The 17589-nt window shown below is 45.9% G+C and overlaps 1 protein-coding gene across 1 annotated transcript in view; it reads left to right on the top strand.

Moving 5' to 3' along the window:
* Positions 1–17144, top strand: part of LOC111855925 (voltage-gated delayed rectifier potassium channel KCNH4-like) — a 34866-nt gene extending 17722 nt beyond the window's left edge. Inside the window, 11 exon segments of the mRNA XM_072705063.1 lie at positions 1–35; positions 1222–1429; positions 3608–3802; positions 5938–6137; positions 7447–7696; positions 8912–9126; positions 10623–10661; positions 11265–11635; positions 12205–12296; positions 12833–12909; positions 13555–17144. Coding sequence (XP_072561164.1) covers positions 1–35; positions 1222–1429; positions 3608–3802; positions 5938–6137; positions 7447–7696; positions 8912–9126; positions 10623–10661; positions 11265–11635; positions 12205–12296; positions 12833–12909; positions 13555–14706 — 2834 coding nt within the window. The 3' untranslated portion in view covers positions 14707–17144.
* The last annotated feature ends 445 nt before the right edge of the window (positions 17145–17589 follow it).

Raw genomic sequence — 17589 nt, 5'->3', positions numbered from 1 at the left:
CTGGCGACCTGCTCTACGGCTTTAACATCACTGTGGTGAGAACTGAACAGATTGGAAGACCAGATTTCCGAAACTCATTCAGTCCTTGGAATATGTGGCCGCGATAAGGTCATAAGTACCATTTCTGTGGACTTAACGAGCTTTGGGAAATTTTACAAAAGTTCTTCGCTGGATTACATGAGCACTGGGTGAGTTTTGGTTCCCAGTACGGTAACATACGATGAGGAAGCCTGACTTTATGTCACTGGTGGTCTCATCTCAAAAACGAGATAAAAATGGACTGAGTGACTTTTGCAAATTTGCTTTTCAGTTAGAGATTGAACTATATGGTATATATTATTAGGTTGGAGGTTTTTTTAACTTGACACTGTGACCTTCTGTTGGTCTGCAGGACAACAGGAAGAAGTCCACAGAAATGTATTGCCTTCCATAATTTTTTTTCCACTCCAACCTTCGTTTTGTCAATAATCCCATCCTCTATTACTTCATAATTAAGTTTTCTGAGTGGAGTAGTTCCCATTCAAAGTAATCCAATACTAGGAATGCAATGTCCCTAGTTTGTTTTAGTAAATAGGAAGCCCTTTGGTGTCCTTTTGCCTTCAGTGTATTATGGGGTTTTGTCATTTTCAAGGATATCGTTTTTATTTTTCCCTGTGTTGGTACTTAAACTCTTTGATGCTTTAGTTCCTTTGCTTTGAGTAGTTTGAATTGCAAGGTCTGTCCCGGTTGTGGATTGTTACGTTTGAGTAAGAGATGAGAGGACATGTTTACCTAGGTGAGGTAGTGATTATTTGGGATATAATTTTTGGATAATGTTAGCATGTCCAAGCGGACTGACCAGCCAGTTGACCGTTGACCCCCAGAGATTTTTTTCTGTTTTGTTGTCATCTGGCTTGCTTTTTCTTTTCTTTTCTTTTCTTTTCTTTTCTTTTCTTTTCTTTGTCTTCCATATTCCCTATTTTAGAATTACTCTGTATAAATGATGCAGGACTATATATCACAACACACCCATGTAAAGCGCCTTGTGGCAACTCTGTTGCGAGAGACGCTATATAAAAATAAACTGAATTGGATTGAGTAAGACTCTTGCATGCACGGGCAGTCATGCAGCATCCGATTCTGAGCGTATCTGCATCGCAGCCTTAAAGGACGGATTCAGGCCAAGATTCAGGTTAGTGCAAGAAGACAAGTTTCTAATCTGCGCTTTGTCACACAAACCAGACCTCTCTGGTCCATCTGCTGAAGACCGTGCGTCTGCTGCGTCTCCTGCGGCTGCTGCAGAAGCTGGACCGCTACTCGCAGTACAGCGCCGTGGTGCTGACTCTCCTCATGTCCATGTTTGCCCTGCTCGCCCACTGGATGGCCTGCATCTGGTACGTCATCGGCCGCAAGGAGATGGAGAACAACGACCCCGTCGCCTGGGACATCGGTGAGTGTGCACCTCTGCGGCGCCGAGGAAGACGAGTTCTTTTGGATCTCTGTATATGTGGTCCCCTTCATTTTGGAGGGAGAAAACTGTGAAAAGGTGAACGGAAAAAAATATATCGAGAATAAAGCTGGTTTGAAATGATTCGTTGGGCTGCACAGAGATGGCGCAAAATGTTCTTTTGTCGGCAGACAGGTGCATTAAAGTAAGTGCAAACGAAACTGGAAGAAAATGAATAAAATCGGAACAGACGGGCTGCTGTCTGATCTAGCGCCTTATCTGTGAGCTCGGCGACATTCCTCTTAGCTGCTGCTGTGAGCTGTGCTCAGGTGTGAGGGTGAGAGAGAGTGACAGTTCCCTGGAAACCTGCAAACTGCAATCCCGTGAACAGCCTTTTCCCTGTAGGAAAAGTCACAGCCTTGATCCACATGGCCCCGGCTGGCTAATCTGGACATCTCCGGGTGCTGAATGTCTCGTCTCGGGTAGACATACTGTAGGAAGTGGGATGATGGAAGTAGAATGGTCTCTCCGCAGAAAAAAATAGTCTCTCCGTGGTATTCCAGGAGAGAGACGTATCGCTATACTGTACTGAGTGACGTTTGTCCACATATCTATGTATAGGCTGATGGATTTAAAAATAGAAAAATTAAATGACTTTCCACCTCCCAGAAGACGTTCACATGGGACCAGGAAATTGGGGGAAATTGTACAATTATTCTCAGACATTATGATATAGACAATGGAGTAGATCTCAGGAAATATTTGACTTCTTTATTATTATCAAAAGTCAGTGTGGACCAGTGTTGAAATGTTAAGGTTCTAGTCTCCATACATTTTCTGTAACTGCTTATCCTATTCAGGGGTGCAGGGGGTCTGGGGGCTACAGGCACAAGGCAGGGAACAACCCAGGATGGGGCACCAACTCATTACAGGGCACAAGGCAGGGAACTACCCAGGATGGGGCACCAACTCATTACAGGGCACACACTGGCAACTCCAGTTAAACTCCACGTGTTATTGGACCATGGGTGGAACCGGAGTACCCAGAGGAAACCCCGCAATGACACGGGGAGAACATGCAAACTCCACACACATGGAGCCGTGGTGGAGACTCGAACCCGGGTCCCAGAGGTGTGAGGCGACAGTGCTAACACTGCATGACCATGCCAGCCCGGTTATAATCTCTGTAAATGTTTTGTCAAATTCATACATTGTTTTTAGTGTCTATTTTTTCTATATCAACAAAATTATATCATTTTAACCCTAGAAAAATGGGTTTAATTGATGATAAAATCCAGAAACTTTTCAGACAAGTTAGTCTGGTATTTATAGTATATAATATGACATAGTTTTTGATTTTACTGGATTAACAGTGTTAACTTAGGCAACAAATCATTCTCCAACGATGTCACCAGGTGTGACTGTTACCTTGCATGCATCCCACTGGATACAAACCGTCATGGCGTGAGTGGCGTTGTCACGGCTACACAATTAAAAATAGCAGTGAAGGCCCCGGGGGAGTGGGCCTTGTTAGCCACCCTGCATAGTCACCCCCCCTGCCCCCCCCCCCCCCCAGATATGTTGATTGCACGGAATGATCTAGAACTGGAGACCTGTTCATCCCAGAGGGCGGGGCTAATATTAGCTGCACTGTTGGGATCTAACTCCTTTGCAAATGCTCACCTTGTACAAACATGCATTACAGCAGGATCATCGCTGCTGACCCCTGCTGGAAGATGTGGGGCATAGACAGGAACACTTATGTCAAAGTTGTCTTTGCATTCATGTCCTGACTTTATTATTTTATAAGTATTATATTCAGGAGAAAATCAGGCATTGCTTCACAATGTCCATCCCCTGCTGCTTTTCTTCTCCACTTTATATGGCAACTTATTACAATTTATTTAGCTGGTACTTTCATCCAAAGTAGTGTTCAGTTGACAGCAAGGTCAGACAGGCCTTGGAGAAATGAGGGGTTAGGGGCCGACGATGACATCACTCTGCCAACTCTCTGATGCAAGTTGGGGACCTTCCAATGGCAGACAGTGTCCTAACGCAATAAGCCACACGGCCCCAATAAGAACCGCCGTATCTCTCTCCTCTTCATCAGATGCGCTTTAATGCACGTTTGCAGATGCCTGAATAAGGTCGTTTTGTTTCTCACCCTTCTGCCTCCCCCAGGTTGGCTTCACGAGCTGGGGAAGAGGCTGGACTCCCCCTACACCAACAGCAGCCTGGGGGGGCCGCCCCTACGCAGCGCCTACATCGCCTCGCTCTACTTCACCCTCAGCAGCCTCACCAGCGTGGGCTTCGGCAACGTCTGCGCCAACACGGACGCCGAGAAGATCTTCTCCATCTGCACCATGCTCATTGGGGGTGAGTCCACCACTGGACCACGTCTTCATGATAACATGACTTACTTAATGTGACTTTCTGCCGTCCCTCTGCAACTGGACACAGCCTGAACCTGCCGACATTCCCGGCAGCTGCAGTGTCTCCGTTTGCGTCCCTGCAGTGATCTGTCTGGTCCAGTGGTCGATAACGTGTCGCCCGCAGCTGCTAGCAGCTAGCAGGGAGCCAATCAGCAGCCTAGGGCTATAACGGTACACGTTATCGTTATGTACCATTGGGTACATCACTTTTGGTTCGGTAACGTTTATTAACATGGACTGAACCTACATTCACAAGTAGATGTTCAACACGGGAAACATTATGCTAATTGTGGCTGTGAGATGTTTATGGCTAATGCTGGTTACAGTCAGTTATAATCGACAGTTTGGGAACATTTTGGTTTCCCAGTAAATTACATCAGAACCAGAGAGAGAGCAGTTGTCTCTTTCGGCTGTTATACCGTACTGGGATATGTTGTTGGAAACACGTCTAGCGTGCATTTACCCCCAGTTTATATAATGTAATTTTGTAGCAAAGACGTAGCTCCCTGGATTATTTTATTTGTACAAGCAGCTCTGGAGAGCAGTGGTCTTGCCCTAAGCAGCTACATTGTCCTCTCACCTCTAGGCTGTTGCAGGGATGCAGATCTGTGGCATATCGATTGTAATTCAGAACCTGTTTACACTTGGTTTTAAAATGCATCTTGGTCGATCAGATCTGAAGTGAATAGTGTTAAATACACATGTAAATGGCCACCAGGACGCATTGTGATCCGCTCACTCAAACCGCTCGCCTGGGTGGTCTGCGATGCATCCAACCACACATCTATTCTACTGTAAACGCTAATGCATCCTGATGCGTCCCTGACAAGGACGTCGCTATAATTGTGGGTGGGGCTATTTGACCTTCTAGCGGCAAAGGTGGTGACGTAATCTGAGCATAAGTGGTCTGCTGGACACCTAGGAGATGCGTGAAGGATACTGGTGTAAAGGGCGATGGGTCTCAGCCGTCTACTTGTGATCTGATCACCCAAGACACCAAGTGTCAACAAGCCAACAGTCACTAATAATTTAATCATTATTATAATAACTAATTAATTATAAGTTTTCCAGCCGTGCCCCCATCCAGCTGTGTATTCTGAGCAGGATCGCCGGGGGGGGGGGGGGGGGGGGGGGGCGCAACTGTTACCTTGTACTTGTGTGTGTGTGTGTGTGTGTGTGTGTGTGTGTGTGTGCGTCCTGTGATGGGCTATCATTCATTCCAGGGTGTATCCCCATTAATTATGTGTGTTTCCAAGACTTCTAACTAATCAGAACATATTATTATTATTATTTAAATGTATTAATAATACTAGTAATAATAATCATAATGTTTGTTGTTAATGTTTCATGTTGAACAAGATGGGATATAGGAAAACTAACACTTATCACTGTACTGTACTATAATGACTGTATACTATACTACAATGACTATACTATATTAGAATTGTTTACTTTAGGTTGATCCTTCATCAGTCATTTATCTGCCATGGCTCCATGTGTGTGCAGTTTACATGTTCTGCCTGTGTCAGTGTGGGGGTCCCCCCCACCACCACCGTCCAATAACATGCTGAGCTCAATTGGAGTTATCAAATTGCCCGTAGGTGTGAATGGTGTGTGAGTGTGAGTGTGAGTGTGCCCTGTGATGGGTTCGTACCCATCATGGGTTGTTCCCTGTCTTGCACCCATAGGCTCCAGATTCCCCCCATGACCTTAAATAGGTTAAGCAGTAACAGAAAATGGACGGATGGAAATCGCTTGCAGGTGAATAAGTAAATTACCCAGCTTCATTTACCCATTTGAAGTGCTACTTGACGAATAGTAATACTGTTCATTATGGAGCTTAATTGAATTTTTTTTCACATAATCTTTCAGTGTAAGTTCTCAGCTGAGCAGATTGCATGATTCATTGAATTAAGATCTCACTTTGGAACCGAATCGTTAAGAACTGGAGAAAAAAAACATTAAACGCAGTAACAGCTCCAGGGCTTTCCAAAGGGATTTCAAAGGAACTGCAGCACCAGTGCCCACACTCCAGGGGGCGCTAGAGGTCATTGGTTGACTGGCTTCCTTCCTTTCCAGCGCTGATGCACGCCGTGGTCTTCGGCAACGTGACGGCCATCATCCAGCGCATGTACTCACGCCGCTCGCTGTACCACACGCGCATGAAGGACCTGAAGGACTTCATCCGCGTCCACAGGCTGCCCCAGCAGCTCAAACAGCGCATGCTGGAGTACTTCCAGACCACCTGGTCTGTCAGCAACGGCATCGATGCCAACGAGGTATCGGGTGATATGGGATCGGCTAGTTAGGACAGACACACTGATTAATTAAAGCCACACTATCAACTCTTCCAAGATCAGTTCCTTGGGTCACTAGTCCATTGTTCTGCTATGATTTATACAGCATGTACACTGTTGGCAGTACTTCATATTTTTATTTTTGACTCAATTATAATAGGATCATTGGTTTCAGTAGAATAGGCCAGTGTGCTGTGAATAATGAATAAAGTCATTAAATCGTGTATTTTTTATTTACTGTATAAGACCATGCAAATGGATGATGATTCTAATCTACCTTTAGCATGACTGCAGTAACTTGGGATGATGCTGAATTCTGTGTCTAAATTGAAATTTCATTAGAACCATTTCTGCCACAAGCTGTTGATTGTCAAGGGAAGGATAGGAAAGACCAGCCTAACGATGCCAATTTACACCCCAATCATCAGCCCATTAATTTATTTATAGATGGCAGGTTATTTATGGTTCTACCTCACAGTTCAAAACTCACAGCCGCCTGTTGGTAACTGTCATCAGTTCCACTTTGTAACATACTCTCCTGTCCTGTGCTCCTGGTTTCAAGGAATATTATTCAGTTGCAGTGTAAAAAAAACTAAAACGATGATTTAGGCGATTCCATTCCTGAAAACACTATAATAAAGCATGGTGTTCAACTTAGAAGTCTGGCTATATTTGAGTTATTAGAGAGCCAAGTGGTATTGTAGTAATTACAATAGTTTAATTACATTGAATTAACTTACTTAAAGCCCTTCACACAAATTGCTTAAGATAACTATCAGCTGTATATTTGCATCCGATGATATGATACAAGGTTGTCAGCCTTCATGCAATTGGTGTGACATGCTGTCAGACTCTCACGCTCACACAAGACATCTTACGACAAGTCTATATTATTCCATTATGAACCAAAAATTAGCTACATCAGAAGTGTCGGGGTCGTTGCAAACCCTATAAACTATTTACAAGATAATAATACTGTTCCGTACATGTAAATGCATGTGCATGTGTGCGCAGACTTGTACTGAAAATCCCGAACTCCGGACAGCTGACCAAAGTCGGCAATCCTGATGATAAGCAAAGAAAGAATATTATAAACCCAGCTAATGGTGGGGTTGGTGTTGTCATGGCTACACAATTAAAAATAGCACCAGTGGGGCTTCCCCCGCTGTCACCTGCATGACATCACGATTGCAGGGATACTCCCGGACTACAGACCCAATGATTTTCAGCGTAGGGCTGGTTCCCCCGATGGCTCCCAATCCCTTATCGCAAAGCTTCTCTTGGGCCGTAGCTCCTGCATGACTTTCCGGACGAGCTGCGCGCCGACATCGCCATGAACCTGAACAAGGACATCCTGCAGCTGCCCATCTTCGAGTGTGCCAGTAGGGGCTGCCTGCGCTCGCTCTCGCTGCACATCAAGACGTCTTTCTGCGCCCCTGGCGAGTATCTTATCCGTCAGGGGGATGCGCTTCAGGCCAACTATTTCGTCTGCTCCGGATCCCTGGAGGTGCTCAAGGATGGGATGGTGCTTGCCATTCTCGGTTCGTCTCCACTGCCTGTCCTCCATGGCTAAAACACACTAATAGTGCTCTTGTTTTTGATAGAATCTGTATGGACATTCTGGGTGGTCATATGATGCAGTTGTTAGTACTGTAAACTCATTCAAACTCGTGGTTTGGTGGTTTAAGTCTCCCAGCCCAGTCCTCGGGAGCCCTCACATTTTTGCTCCCTCACAGCTCCCAGCCCAGTCCTCGGGAGCCCTCACATTTTTGCTCCCTCACAGCTCCAAGCTCAGTCCTCGGGAGCCCTCACATTTTTGCTCCCTCACAGCTCCCAGCCCAGTCCTCGGGAGCCCTCACATTTTTTCTCCCTCACAGCTCCCAGCCCAGTCCTCGGGAGCCCTCACATTTTTGCTCCCTCACAGCTCCCAGCCCAGTCCTCGGGAGCCCTCACATTTTTGCTCCCTCACAGCTCCCAGCCCAGTCCTCGGGAGCCCTCACATTTTTTCTCCCTCACAGCTCCCAGCCCAGTCCTCGGGAGCCCTCACATTTTTGCTCCCTCACAGCTCCCAGCCCAGTCCTCGGGAGCCCTCACATTTTTGCTCCCTCACAGCTCCCAGCCCAGTCCTCGGGAGCCCTCACATTTTTTCTCCCTCACAGCTCCCAGCCCAGTCCTCGGGAGCCCTCACATTTTTGCTCCCTCACAGCTCCCAGCCCAGTCCTCGGGAGCCCTCACATTTTTGCTCCCTCACAGCTCCCAGCCCAGTCCTCGGGAGCCCTCACATTTTTGCTCCCTCACAGCTCCCAGCCCAGTCCTCGGGAGCCCTCACATTTTTGCTCCCTCACAGCTCCCAGCCATTCAAGAATGCTGAATACCTGGTACAGGTGTGTTGGGAGCTGGAAGAGAACAAAAATATGGACTGTCTGGAAACCCCTGAGGCATGGGTTGGGAAACATTACTGTAGAGAATTACACCCCCATTCTCGTGTGGGTTTCCTTCCACGGGCCAAAGGTATATTCTTTAGCAAAACTTTGCACAACGTAAACCCAGATGAAATGTGCCGTACTGTAGTACAATGCAGAAACATTGTGTAAAATAATGCGATTACAGAGCATAATTCATACTAGGAAATAAATTCCAACACAAATACCTTTTCTATTTGTCATTTCCTGGATTCATCACTTGCTTTTCTGACGTCAGAATTTTTCCGTTCATTCCTGCCACATCTGGCATGTGGCCACCTGTCATGCTTCCAGGAAAAGGGGACCTAATCGGCGCGGACCTTCCAGGTCATGAGCAGGTCATCAAGACTAATGCCGACGTGAAGGCCCTGACGTACTGCGACCTGCAGTACATCAGCCTGCGGGCGCTGAGGGAGGTGCTGCAGCTCTACCCCGAGTACGCCAGCCGCTTCACGGCCGACATCCACCACAACCTCACCTACAACCTGCGGGAGGGCAGCGAAGCGGAGGTGCGGGGGGGAACGGGCGGAACCGCACGCGCACAGATGCAGCTCCCCACACACGCACACGCAGAGATGCAGCTCCCCACACACGCACACGCAGAGATGCAGCTCCACGTACACGCACACGTGTGTCAGTGATAGGAAGCGAGTCAGTCCTACTGGTCATAGCGTGTCAGTGATAGCCAGCGAGTCAGTCCTACTGGTCATAGCGTGTCAGTGATAGCCAGCGAGTCAGTCCTATTGGCCATAGCGTGTCAGTGATAGCCAGCGAGTCAGTCCTATTGGCCATAGCGTGTCAGTGATAGCCAGCGAGTCAGTCCTATTGGCCATAGCGTGTCAGTGATAGCCAGCGAGTCAGTCCTATTGGCCATAGCGTGTCAGTGATAGCCAGCGAGTCAGTCCTATTGGCCATAGCGTGTCAGTGATAGCCAGCGAGTCAGTCCTATTGGTCATAGCGTGTCAGTGATAGCCAGCGAGTCAGTCCTATTGGCCATAGCGTGTCAGTGATAGCCAGCGAGTCAGTCCTATTGGTCATAGCGTGTCAGTGATAGGCAGCGAGTCAGTCCTGCAGTAGCTTCCTGTAGGCTTCCATAGTGTGTATCTATGTGTACATACATTTCAGTATAACGGCAGAGTGGTAGTTTCTTTAATAGCAGATGGCTGTTATTCTCATCACTCACAAACCAAGTAGCAAAGATGCTGTGTGAGGAGAGCAGACGTTCTACTGGGAACCACAGCCAATTCTAGACCCTATTTAGGGGGCAGATTTTATCATTAAGGACCTTGGGGGGGGGGGGCGGATGATGTTCTGTATTTCCATATTTCTTCAAATTGAAATTAGCAACCCCCCCCAAGGGTCAAAACCTAGAGTCCTCAAGAGAACGTTTCTAAAACGCTGGAATGTTCTTAGCCTGCTTAGACTGCTGCCCCCGCGACCCAAACCAGAATATGTGGCAGAGGATGGATGGATGGATGGATGGATGGAATGTTCTTATTACACTGGAATATTCTTAAAACCTTGCTATGTTCTTGAATTGAGGAAATGTTCTCAACATGCCAGAAAGTTCCCAAATCACTGGCATGTTCTCAAAACACTGGAATGTTCTTAAAGCAGTCAAACTAGCATTACAGATATAGTCGTTTGTCTGATGGAGGTCTAAACCTGATCTCCAATGACTGTCAAGGAAGAGTCTGAAATTCTGTTTTTTTTTCATTCCTTCTCTGTTTCTGTTTGAATATACTCTGGCCAGGCCTCCCAAATACGGGAAATAGTTCTTATGACATTATATCCGTTTTTCAAATGAATACATACTATCCTCAAAGCACTAAGCAATAACAATCAAACAGCCAGCATTCCTCAAAATTAACTTCTTGTACCAAAATGAAACAACTGGTGTTATTACTACTAGTAACAGTGATATAATAATAATTTATTAATAGTATAATGCAGTTCTTTATCACTAGCTTGCAACATGATGAAGGGCTTTCTGTTCTGTTTCCAGGGTTTGACGAGATTCTCACGGTCACCCAGGCCGACTCACGTAAGTAGAGTCACGCCTCACCATTTCATAATTACTGTTTATGGTCTTTGCAGAAGTTTCATTGGCATGATGATATCATAAGGAAACACTTCCTGATCCGGTCCTCCGGTACCCACAGCCGGTCCATGTTTTTGCCCCCTCTGAGCTTCCCTGCCAGACAGACCACATTTTTTATTACAGAGTATATGGGGTCACTTGGGTCTTTGACAATGCAAACTTTGTTGGTGCTGGAACAAAACTGATGGCCAGGCCCAGAATTATCAGGAATGCAAATCTTTTTCAGCATCTTTGGGTCATCAGTTTTTGAGAGGTAGTCGGTAGCCACTGGCCACATGCACATGCTACAGCTGAAAGTAACATCTAAATCAAAAAGTGAGATCGAAATCTGGCCTGCTTCTGCAACTGTGCAAAAAAGGAGAATATAGATGGATTGAATTATTTAAATTAAGTAAAAATGGGATAAAAACAAAAGATGAATAAAAGGCTATGGAAAAAAAAATGCTATTCAAGTGTAAAAAAACCATGCATTATACAGGGCAGATGGTGCTCTGAGGGAGAGAGATGATTATTACACCATAGCTCAAGTCTGATTATCTTCTTCAGAATGCTTTGGATAACAGCACCTCCTCACAGAGCAAGCTGGCCTTCGAAGGGGAGGCGGATGAGGAGTGCGAGGAGTACTTCCGCTCGTCGCCCTGCAGCCGGCCGCGCAGCAGACTCACGCTGCCCCACATGGGCGCCCCCCCCCGGCACGGCTCGCTGAGCCACCTTCTGGGCGAGGAGCTCCGGCAGCTGGGCTCCCGCAGCCACTGCCCCTCGCCCTCCCGCAGCCGGCGGGGTCACAGCCCCACCCCCAGCAGGGAGGAGCCGTCCCCCCCACCCACTTCCAAAGCAGAGGCGGGATCCAGCAACAAACCTGCCAAGCTGCTCATCCCCTCCCTCAACTGCTTCGGCCCCCCCGACCTCAGCCCCAGGTGCATAGCCAATGAGCATTTGAACTTTGAACTTTGACCTCTGTGTAATTGGTTCAATGAAGTCAATAAAATAATTGAATCCTATTTAAATCAATTAATGACCTCTTAATGGGGCAGCACGCTTGGCTCAGTGGTCAGCACAGTTACCTCACAGTTACCTCACAGTTACCTCACAGTTACCTCACGTGGTGTGTGAGTGCGTGGTGTGTGAGTGTGCCCTGCGATGGGTTGGCACCCAATCCTGGGTTGTTCCCTGCCTCCTCATGACCCGCAATAGGACAAACGGTTACAGAAAACGGATAGATGGATTTTCTTCATTTATTTAAATTATTTTTCTCCATCTCAGGTGTTTGCAGCTTTAAATAAATCTGCAAAAACCTTAATGTACCCAAGCAGGTTTTTCGCTGGCTTCTCCGTTTCACAACAATTATACCTGAACCATTCCATTTGAATAACTGCACGCCGGAATCAAAGACACAGGCAGATTAATGAAGACTTAAACCAAGCCTTTGTGTGTAATTGGGATGGGGGATCTCACGGCCATTTGCTTTGCCTCCGTCTTGCTCTAGGGTCGTGGATGGGATCGAAGACAATGGGCAGACGTTTCACTTTAACGTAGAAGAAAGCGGCACTAAGACCAGCACCAACAGCCTCTCCAAAGGTACAAAGACCATTATGACCCTTGGCATGGTTTTAATGTGAAGCCATAGACAATCATCATCCCTTATGTGTAAAATGACTGAATTGCCAGTGTTTGTTCGTTTAAAGACTTCACATTTTGCAACTTTTACAAGCTTTTTGTGAAGCGTTTGCATAAAAACGTTGCAGTGTGCAATGAGTCGAAGCATGTATTAAATCTGTAATGTAAATATTTATTCAATGGATAAAATATGCTCGATGTTGACGTTTTAAATGAGAAAATTACAAACTCTTTTTGCAGCCTGGCTGCTGTAATATCACCAGCATCCAGCAACCAGTAATAATATGAAGCAGGAAGAGGTTGTAGAAATAGCAAGTAGTTCACTATTCTGCTCTCTGGCTTTGCTATCATAGATTCCAACCAGGCTAATGCTAACTTTGCTATCATAGATTCCAACCAGGCTAATGCTAACTTTGCTATCATAGATTCCAACCAGGCTAATGCTAACTTTGCTATCATAGATTCCAACCAGGCTAATGCTAACTTTGCTATCATAGATTCCAACCAGGCTAATGCTAACCTCCTTCTGGAGACAGAGGAAGTGAGGCACAGCATTAACCAGCTCAACACAGAGGTATGTCATTCTTACTGTATTTGCAGCTGCAGGGACTTGTTAATGAGTCAAGCTGAGGCAGATTAGCTGTCAGTGTCACTGGTTCAAGATCTTGATCAAATTTCATTATCTGAAGGATAATGAAACGATAACTTGCATGAAGAGTGTTATTATTAATTTCCATAATGTAAAAATCCTCCTTGAAATGTATAGTACAGCCTCTCACCAGGTTACAATAGGATTATGTGCCAACTACCCTGTCCTAAGGCAAAAATGCATTTTAATACAGTACACTTAACCTAAGAAACATCATAGCCTAGCCTATAGCGTACATTAAACATGCTTAGAACACTTACATTAACCTACAGTTGGGCAAAATCATTAACACAAAGCGTAATTTATGAAAAAGTGTTGAATATCTCATGTAATTCATTGAATAATGTACTGAAAGAGAAATACATTTACGCATCGTAAAACTGAAGTATCGTAACATGCACCATCGTAACCAGGGGAGCGTCTGTATTTTCCCTGGAATTTCAGCTATGTCTAGTGACCGAAACTTAAGTAATGTTTTAAAGGTGCTGGCTGTGAGAGTCATTTTTGATAAAAGCTACTTCACAACAGAAGATCTTCTGCCAATTAATTGTTCTTCAAATTCTGCTTCAGATGAGCCTTTTAAGCCAAGAGGTCTCTCACATATCCACGGAGCTCCACCACATGATGCACCTCCTTCAGACCCGCGTTGCCGTGCAGCACTTCACCTCCACCCTCTCCGCCTACCCCTACGGCCTGCACGTCGTCTCGAATTCCGCCAGTGGCGGTACCGTGGCCGCTGCTGATTGGCCCACGCGGTTATCCTGCAACGTGGCAGCGGGCCTGCAAGCCCATCACGATCATGTGACTCGGGATCCCATGGGGCACACTAGCGGGGGCACCGGGGGCTGGGGTATGAACAGCTCCCGAGCTCGAGCAGCTACCATGGGACAGTCGGTAGACGTCAACCTTCCCAAACGGTCGCTAAGCCCCAGATCCACCTGTTTCCAAGCGTCTTGCTACCGGGACCAGGCAAGGGCAGCTGGACAAGGAGCAGAGAGCCAGCAGAGATCCTGCTCAGCCTTCAAGAGCACCCCAAACTCCCCATTCATGACTCCTCATCGGCGCCACACTGGCTCCTCATTGCTCAACTGTAGCCACACCTCCCAAGGGTTTGTACCACTACCTCCTCAGCAAGCACATGGAGAGCAAAGTCCTTCTCAAACCAATATCCATCCATCATGCTCAAATGACACCCTCAGTCAGCCTCTTCCTAGGCATAGTCAGCAAGTTGTTGCAAGCTCTGAATGCAGACACCCCCAATCCAACTCTCCAGTGTCCATCCAGTCACTGTTGGTGACCCCGAGTGGATATGCACCCCTCCACACATCTGTTAAACCCCTTGGACATTCAGGTTCATACTCCTCAAACTCGCCCCAGCATAATCTCACCTGCCTCTCCACCATGCCAAGGCAGAACGACCTTCTTGGCTCAAGCCCCAGCGACCTCCTAGACACTGACCTTCTGGACATTCATTGCACCTCATTTCCGACACCAACCCTTTACCATAAAACACCACTGGCTGCCTCTCAGGATTTTAGTCTCCCAGGAATGGACGGCCGTGATGCTGGCCAGGCCCTGGGCAACTGCACTGGAGAAGAGCACGTTCACCTTCAGTGCTTTCAGGATGGACCCAAACCAGAGGGACAGGTTAGCGAGGCCCTGGAGTCCAGGAGGTCCAGCATGGGCACCCAAACAGCAGACGGAGAACCGTTCTGGGGTTAAAAAGGGGCTCCATCTTCAGATATGGAGCAGAGGAGTTCATATGAATGGACAAATGAACTAAAAGTGTTTTTCCTCTCTTTAAGATCCCTCTATTATGTACATTCCACTATTTATATTACCTTTCTCAGCCTTAGTAACCAATGGATGAGAAACCTTCTCTTCAAAGCACAGAATTTCTTACCTCCAGTTCTTTAACACATGTTAGTAATCCTGCATCTGTTAGACACCTATCAGATTTACTCATAAGGTCCTAAATTAGCTGTCACGATCCGCAATGTTGACAGTTCTGCGGGTTGAATTTTTCAATATTTCATGGCCATTTCTGCTCTGACTCAATGAATTATTCTGACAATCACGCCTTAGTGAGGGACTTCACCTTAAAAGTCACCTGAGGTCAGAAACCTTAAGTGAGCGGTGGTGAAATCTGGCACGCAAAGCAAAAAGAATAAAAAAGTTGTGATTTTAGCTCAGGTGACCAAAGAAAAACCTGTTTTTAACATATTTTTAAAGAAAAACAAGACGAATAATGTTTACATTTAAATGTGCTTGACAGGTACTGGTTTGTTGTTTTGTTTATTTATATTTAGATATTCTAATATTGCTTGTCATGATCATTAGTATAACAAGCAATCATGTGCTTTATTATTCTAGGATGTTCACAATCCGTTCCAGCTTTCCCAAATCTTGCAAATAACAAAAACTGAAACGGTGATATTGTATAACTTGCACACTGCTTCTTGTCAGAATTGGCCAGTGTGACTATAACAATCTCCAAGCTCTAGCAATTTCTGCCCCAAGGCCTTTTTTCATCCGACAGGCTGTATTTTACACCCCGCGTGAATTTCATGCTGAACTGACAATGGCCATTAACTTTCACAAAACACCTATGCACTCTGGAACCATAAAATCGGCCTCCACTCTTATGTGTGAGTAATAAACCCTTTTAAATTGTATTTTTTTTGAGGGGGGCCGATAAAAGGTAGATATGGATTGATCTTCTTGTGAGTGGGGTCAGAGTGCACAGTGGGGTCAGAGTAGACAGTGGGGTCAGAGTGCACAGTGGGGTCAGAGTAGACAGTGGGGTCAGAGTGCACAGTGGGGTCAGAGTGCACAGTGGGGTCAGAGTAGACAGTGGGGTCAGAGTGCACAGTGGGGTCAGAGTGCACAGTGGGGTCAGAGTAGACAGTGGGGTCAGAGTGCACAGTGGGGTCAGAGTGCACAGTGGGGTCAGAGTAGACAGTGGGGTCAGAGTGCACAGTGGGGTCAGAGTGCACAGTGGGGTCAGAGTGCACAGGTAGCATCTTCTCTAGGTGACTTAGGTGACTCTTTTAAGTCGACGCAGAAGCAAAAGCATAGTAACTTCCAGCTGACGGCACTCGGACTGAGGCACTGTTTCTCAGACCCGTTCTGGGGGAACCCCCCCCCCCCGATAGTCCACGTTTAACACCTGGCAGGGAGCTGGGAGGGGGCAAAAACATGGACCGTCTGGGGCTTCCCAAGGACCAGGTTAAGAATGGCACTGGCATGGATAAATATGATACCCAAGTGCCACGTTTCGTAAAGTGAAATTAAGGTAGTTATGACGATGTTCATTTTGTGACCATGGAAACTGGAATTATTGTGGAGGTTGCTGGGTGCATTTTTAACAGCTTTTTCCAATTACTGTTTTTTTTTCTTGTGTAAATATTGGGCTTATTATTTTAAGAGGAATTACGAAAATGATCATCAATGGTAAGAAATTGTCACGTAAGAATTTCCCGTATTGCCACCTCCCCCAACACCAACGCTCTCAAAGTGCCCTAAAATGGGTGGCTGAACAGCGCCATTTAAAACAAGTTACCCTGATGCAAAAAGCCATCTACCCCCATGACCTGCCTGCTTCAAATTTTCCATAACCCTAAAACCATTTTTTGGTTTGTTTACAAATGGTTTGAGATGGGAAGGTGTAGTTGTATAAAACTCGTCTGACCATTTTCGTTAATTTTTCCTCTTCTGAGTGCGACTTAAAGAAGCATCAGTGTCACATTTTGTAAGAATTTGCTGTATTTAATCACACCAGATTCTAAACTAAATGTTTAAACTTAAAACAATACTCCAGACAGGAAATTTACCACTGACTGTCAGTTATCGGCCTGGCTCTGTGTGTTATGTGAACCGTTACTCATCCGTGCTGTTGCTGAGTTTATTACGAATCAGTGTGTCACCATAACCAACCTACATGTACCAAAAAAAAAAAAACATACATACTGAAGCAGTATGACACTTCCTCTTTTGGGGGAGCGTGAGATCTGTCTGTTTTGTTGTTTCTTACAAACATGAAGAAGGCACGAGAATCAGAGTAGCACCAGATACGCTTGCATGACAAAGAAGTCTTGGAATGTTCCTTGTACTTTCTGATGTTTAGGCATGATGTAGATGTTGACGGTGATATGCATTAAATACATACAACTCGGTTGTGTTGTCATGCTGATTATTGAAGATTAAACGAAATAACAAATAAATCTGAATGTCTGCCGCTGTTACGTTTGAACTGCGCAGTGGTTTTGTGTCTATCGACGACTATTTCACTTGTAGGTGTTGCTTCATCAATGTGAAATCGTACAGCTTGCCACAGTTCTCGTCAGTGACATTCTTAACCCTGATTTCAACTTCCTTATTATAGTAATTTATATCTATTCCTTGCCTTTAGTGTCAACTTTCCACTGTGCATTCCAGTTTAAGGTGAGGCATCGGTGACAGTAAATGGGCGATGGTAGCAGGTGGGTTTTCAAATGAAATGCTGCGTTTTGATCAGTCGACACATACCGAATTTTCCATTTGTGAGTGTATCTGTGAATAAATATATCTCAGTTTCCAGTTCTGTGTCAGACTTGGCTAAACTGA

Source organism: Paramormyrops kingsleyae, chromosome 22 (genome assembly GCF_048594095.1).
Source record: "Paramormyrops kingsleyae isolate MSU_618 chromosome 22, PKINGS_0.4, whole genome shotgun sequence".
NCBI classification, from domain to species: Eukaryota; Metazoa; Chordata; class Actinopteri; order Osteoglossiformes; family Mormyridae; genus Paramormyrops; species Paramormyrops kingsleyae.
Note: the sequence above shows the minus strand (reverse complement) of the source record. Positions and strands in the feature narration are given on the sequence as shown.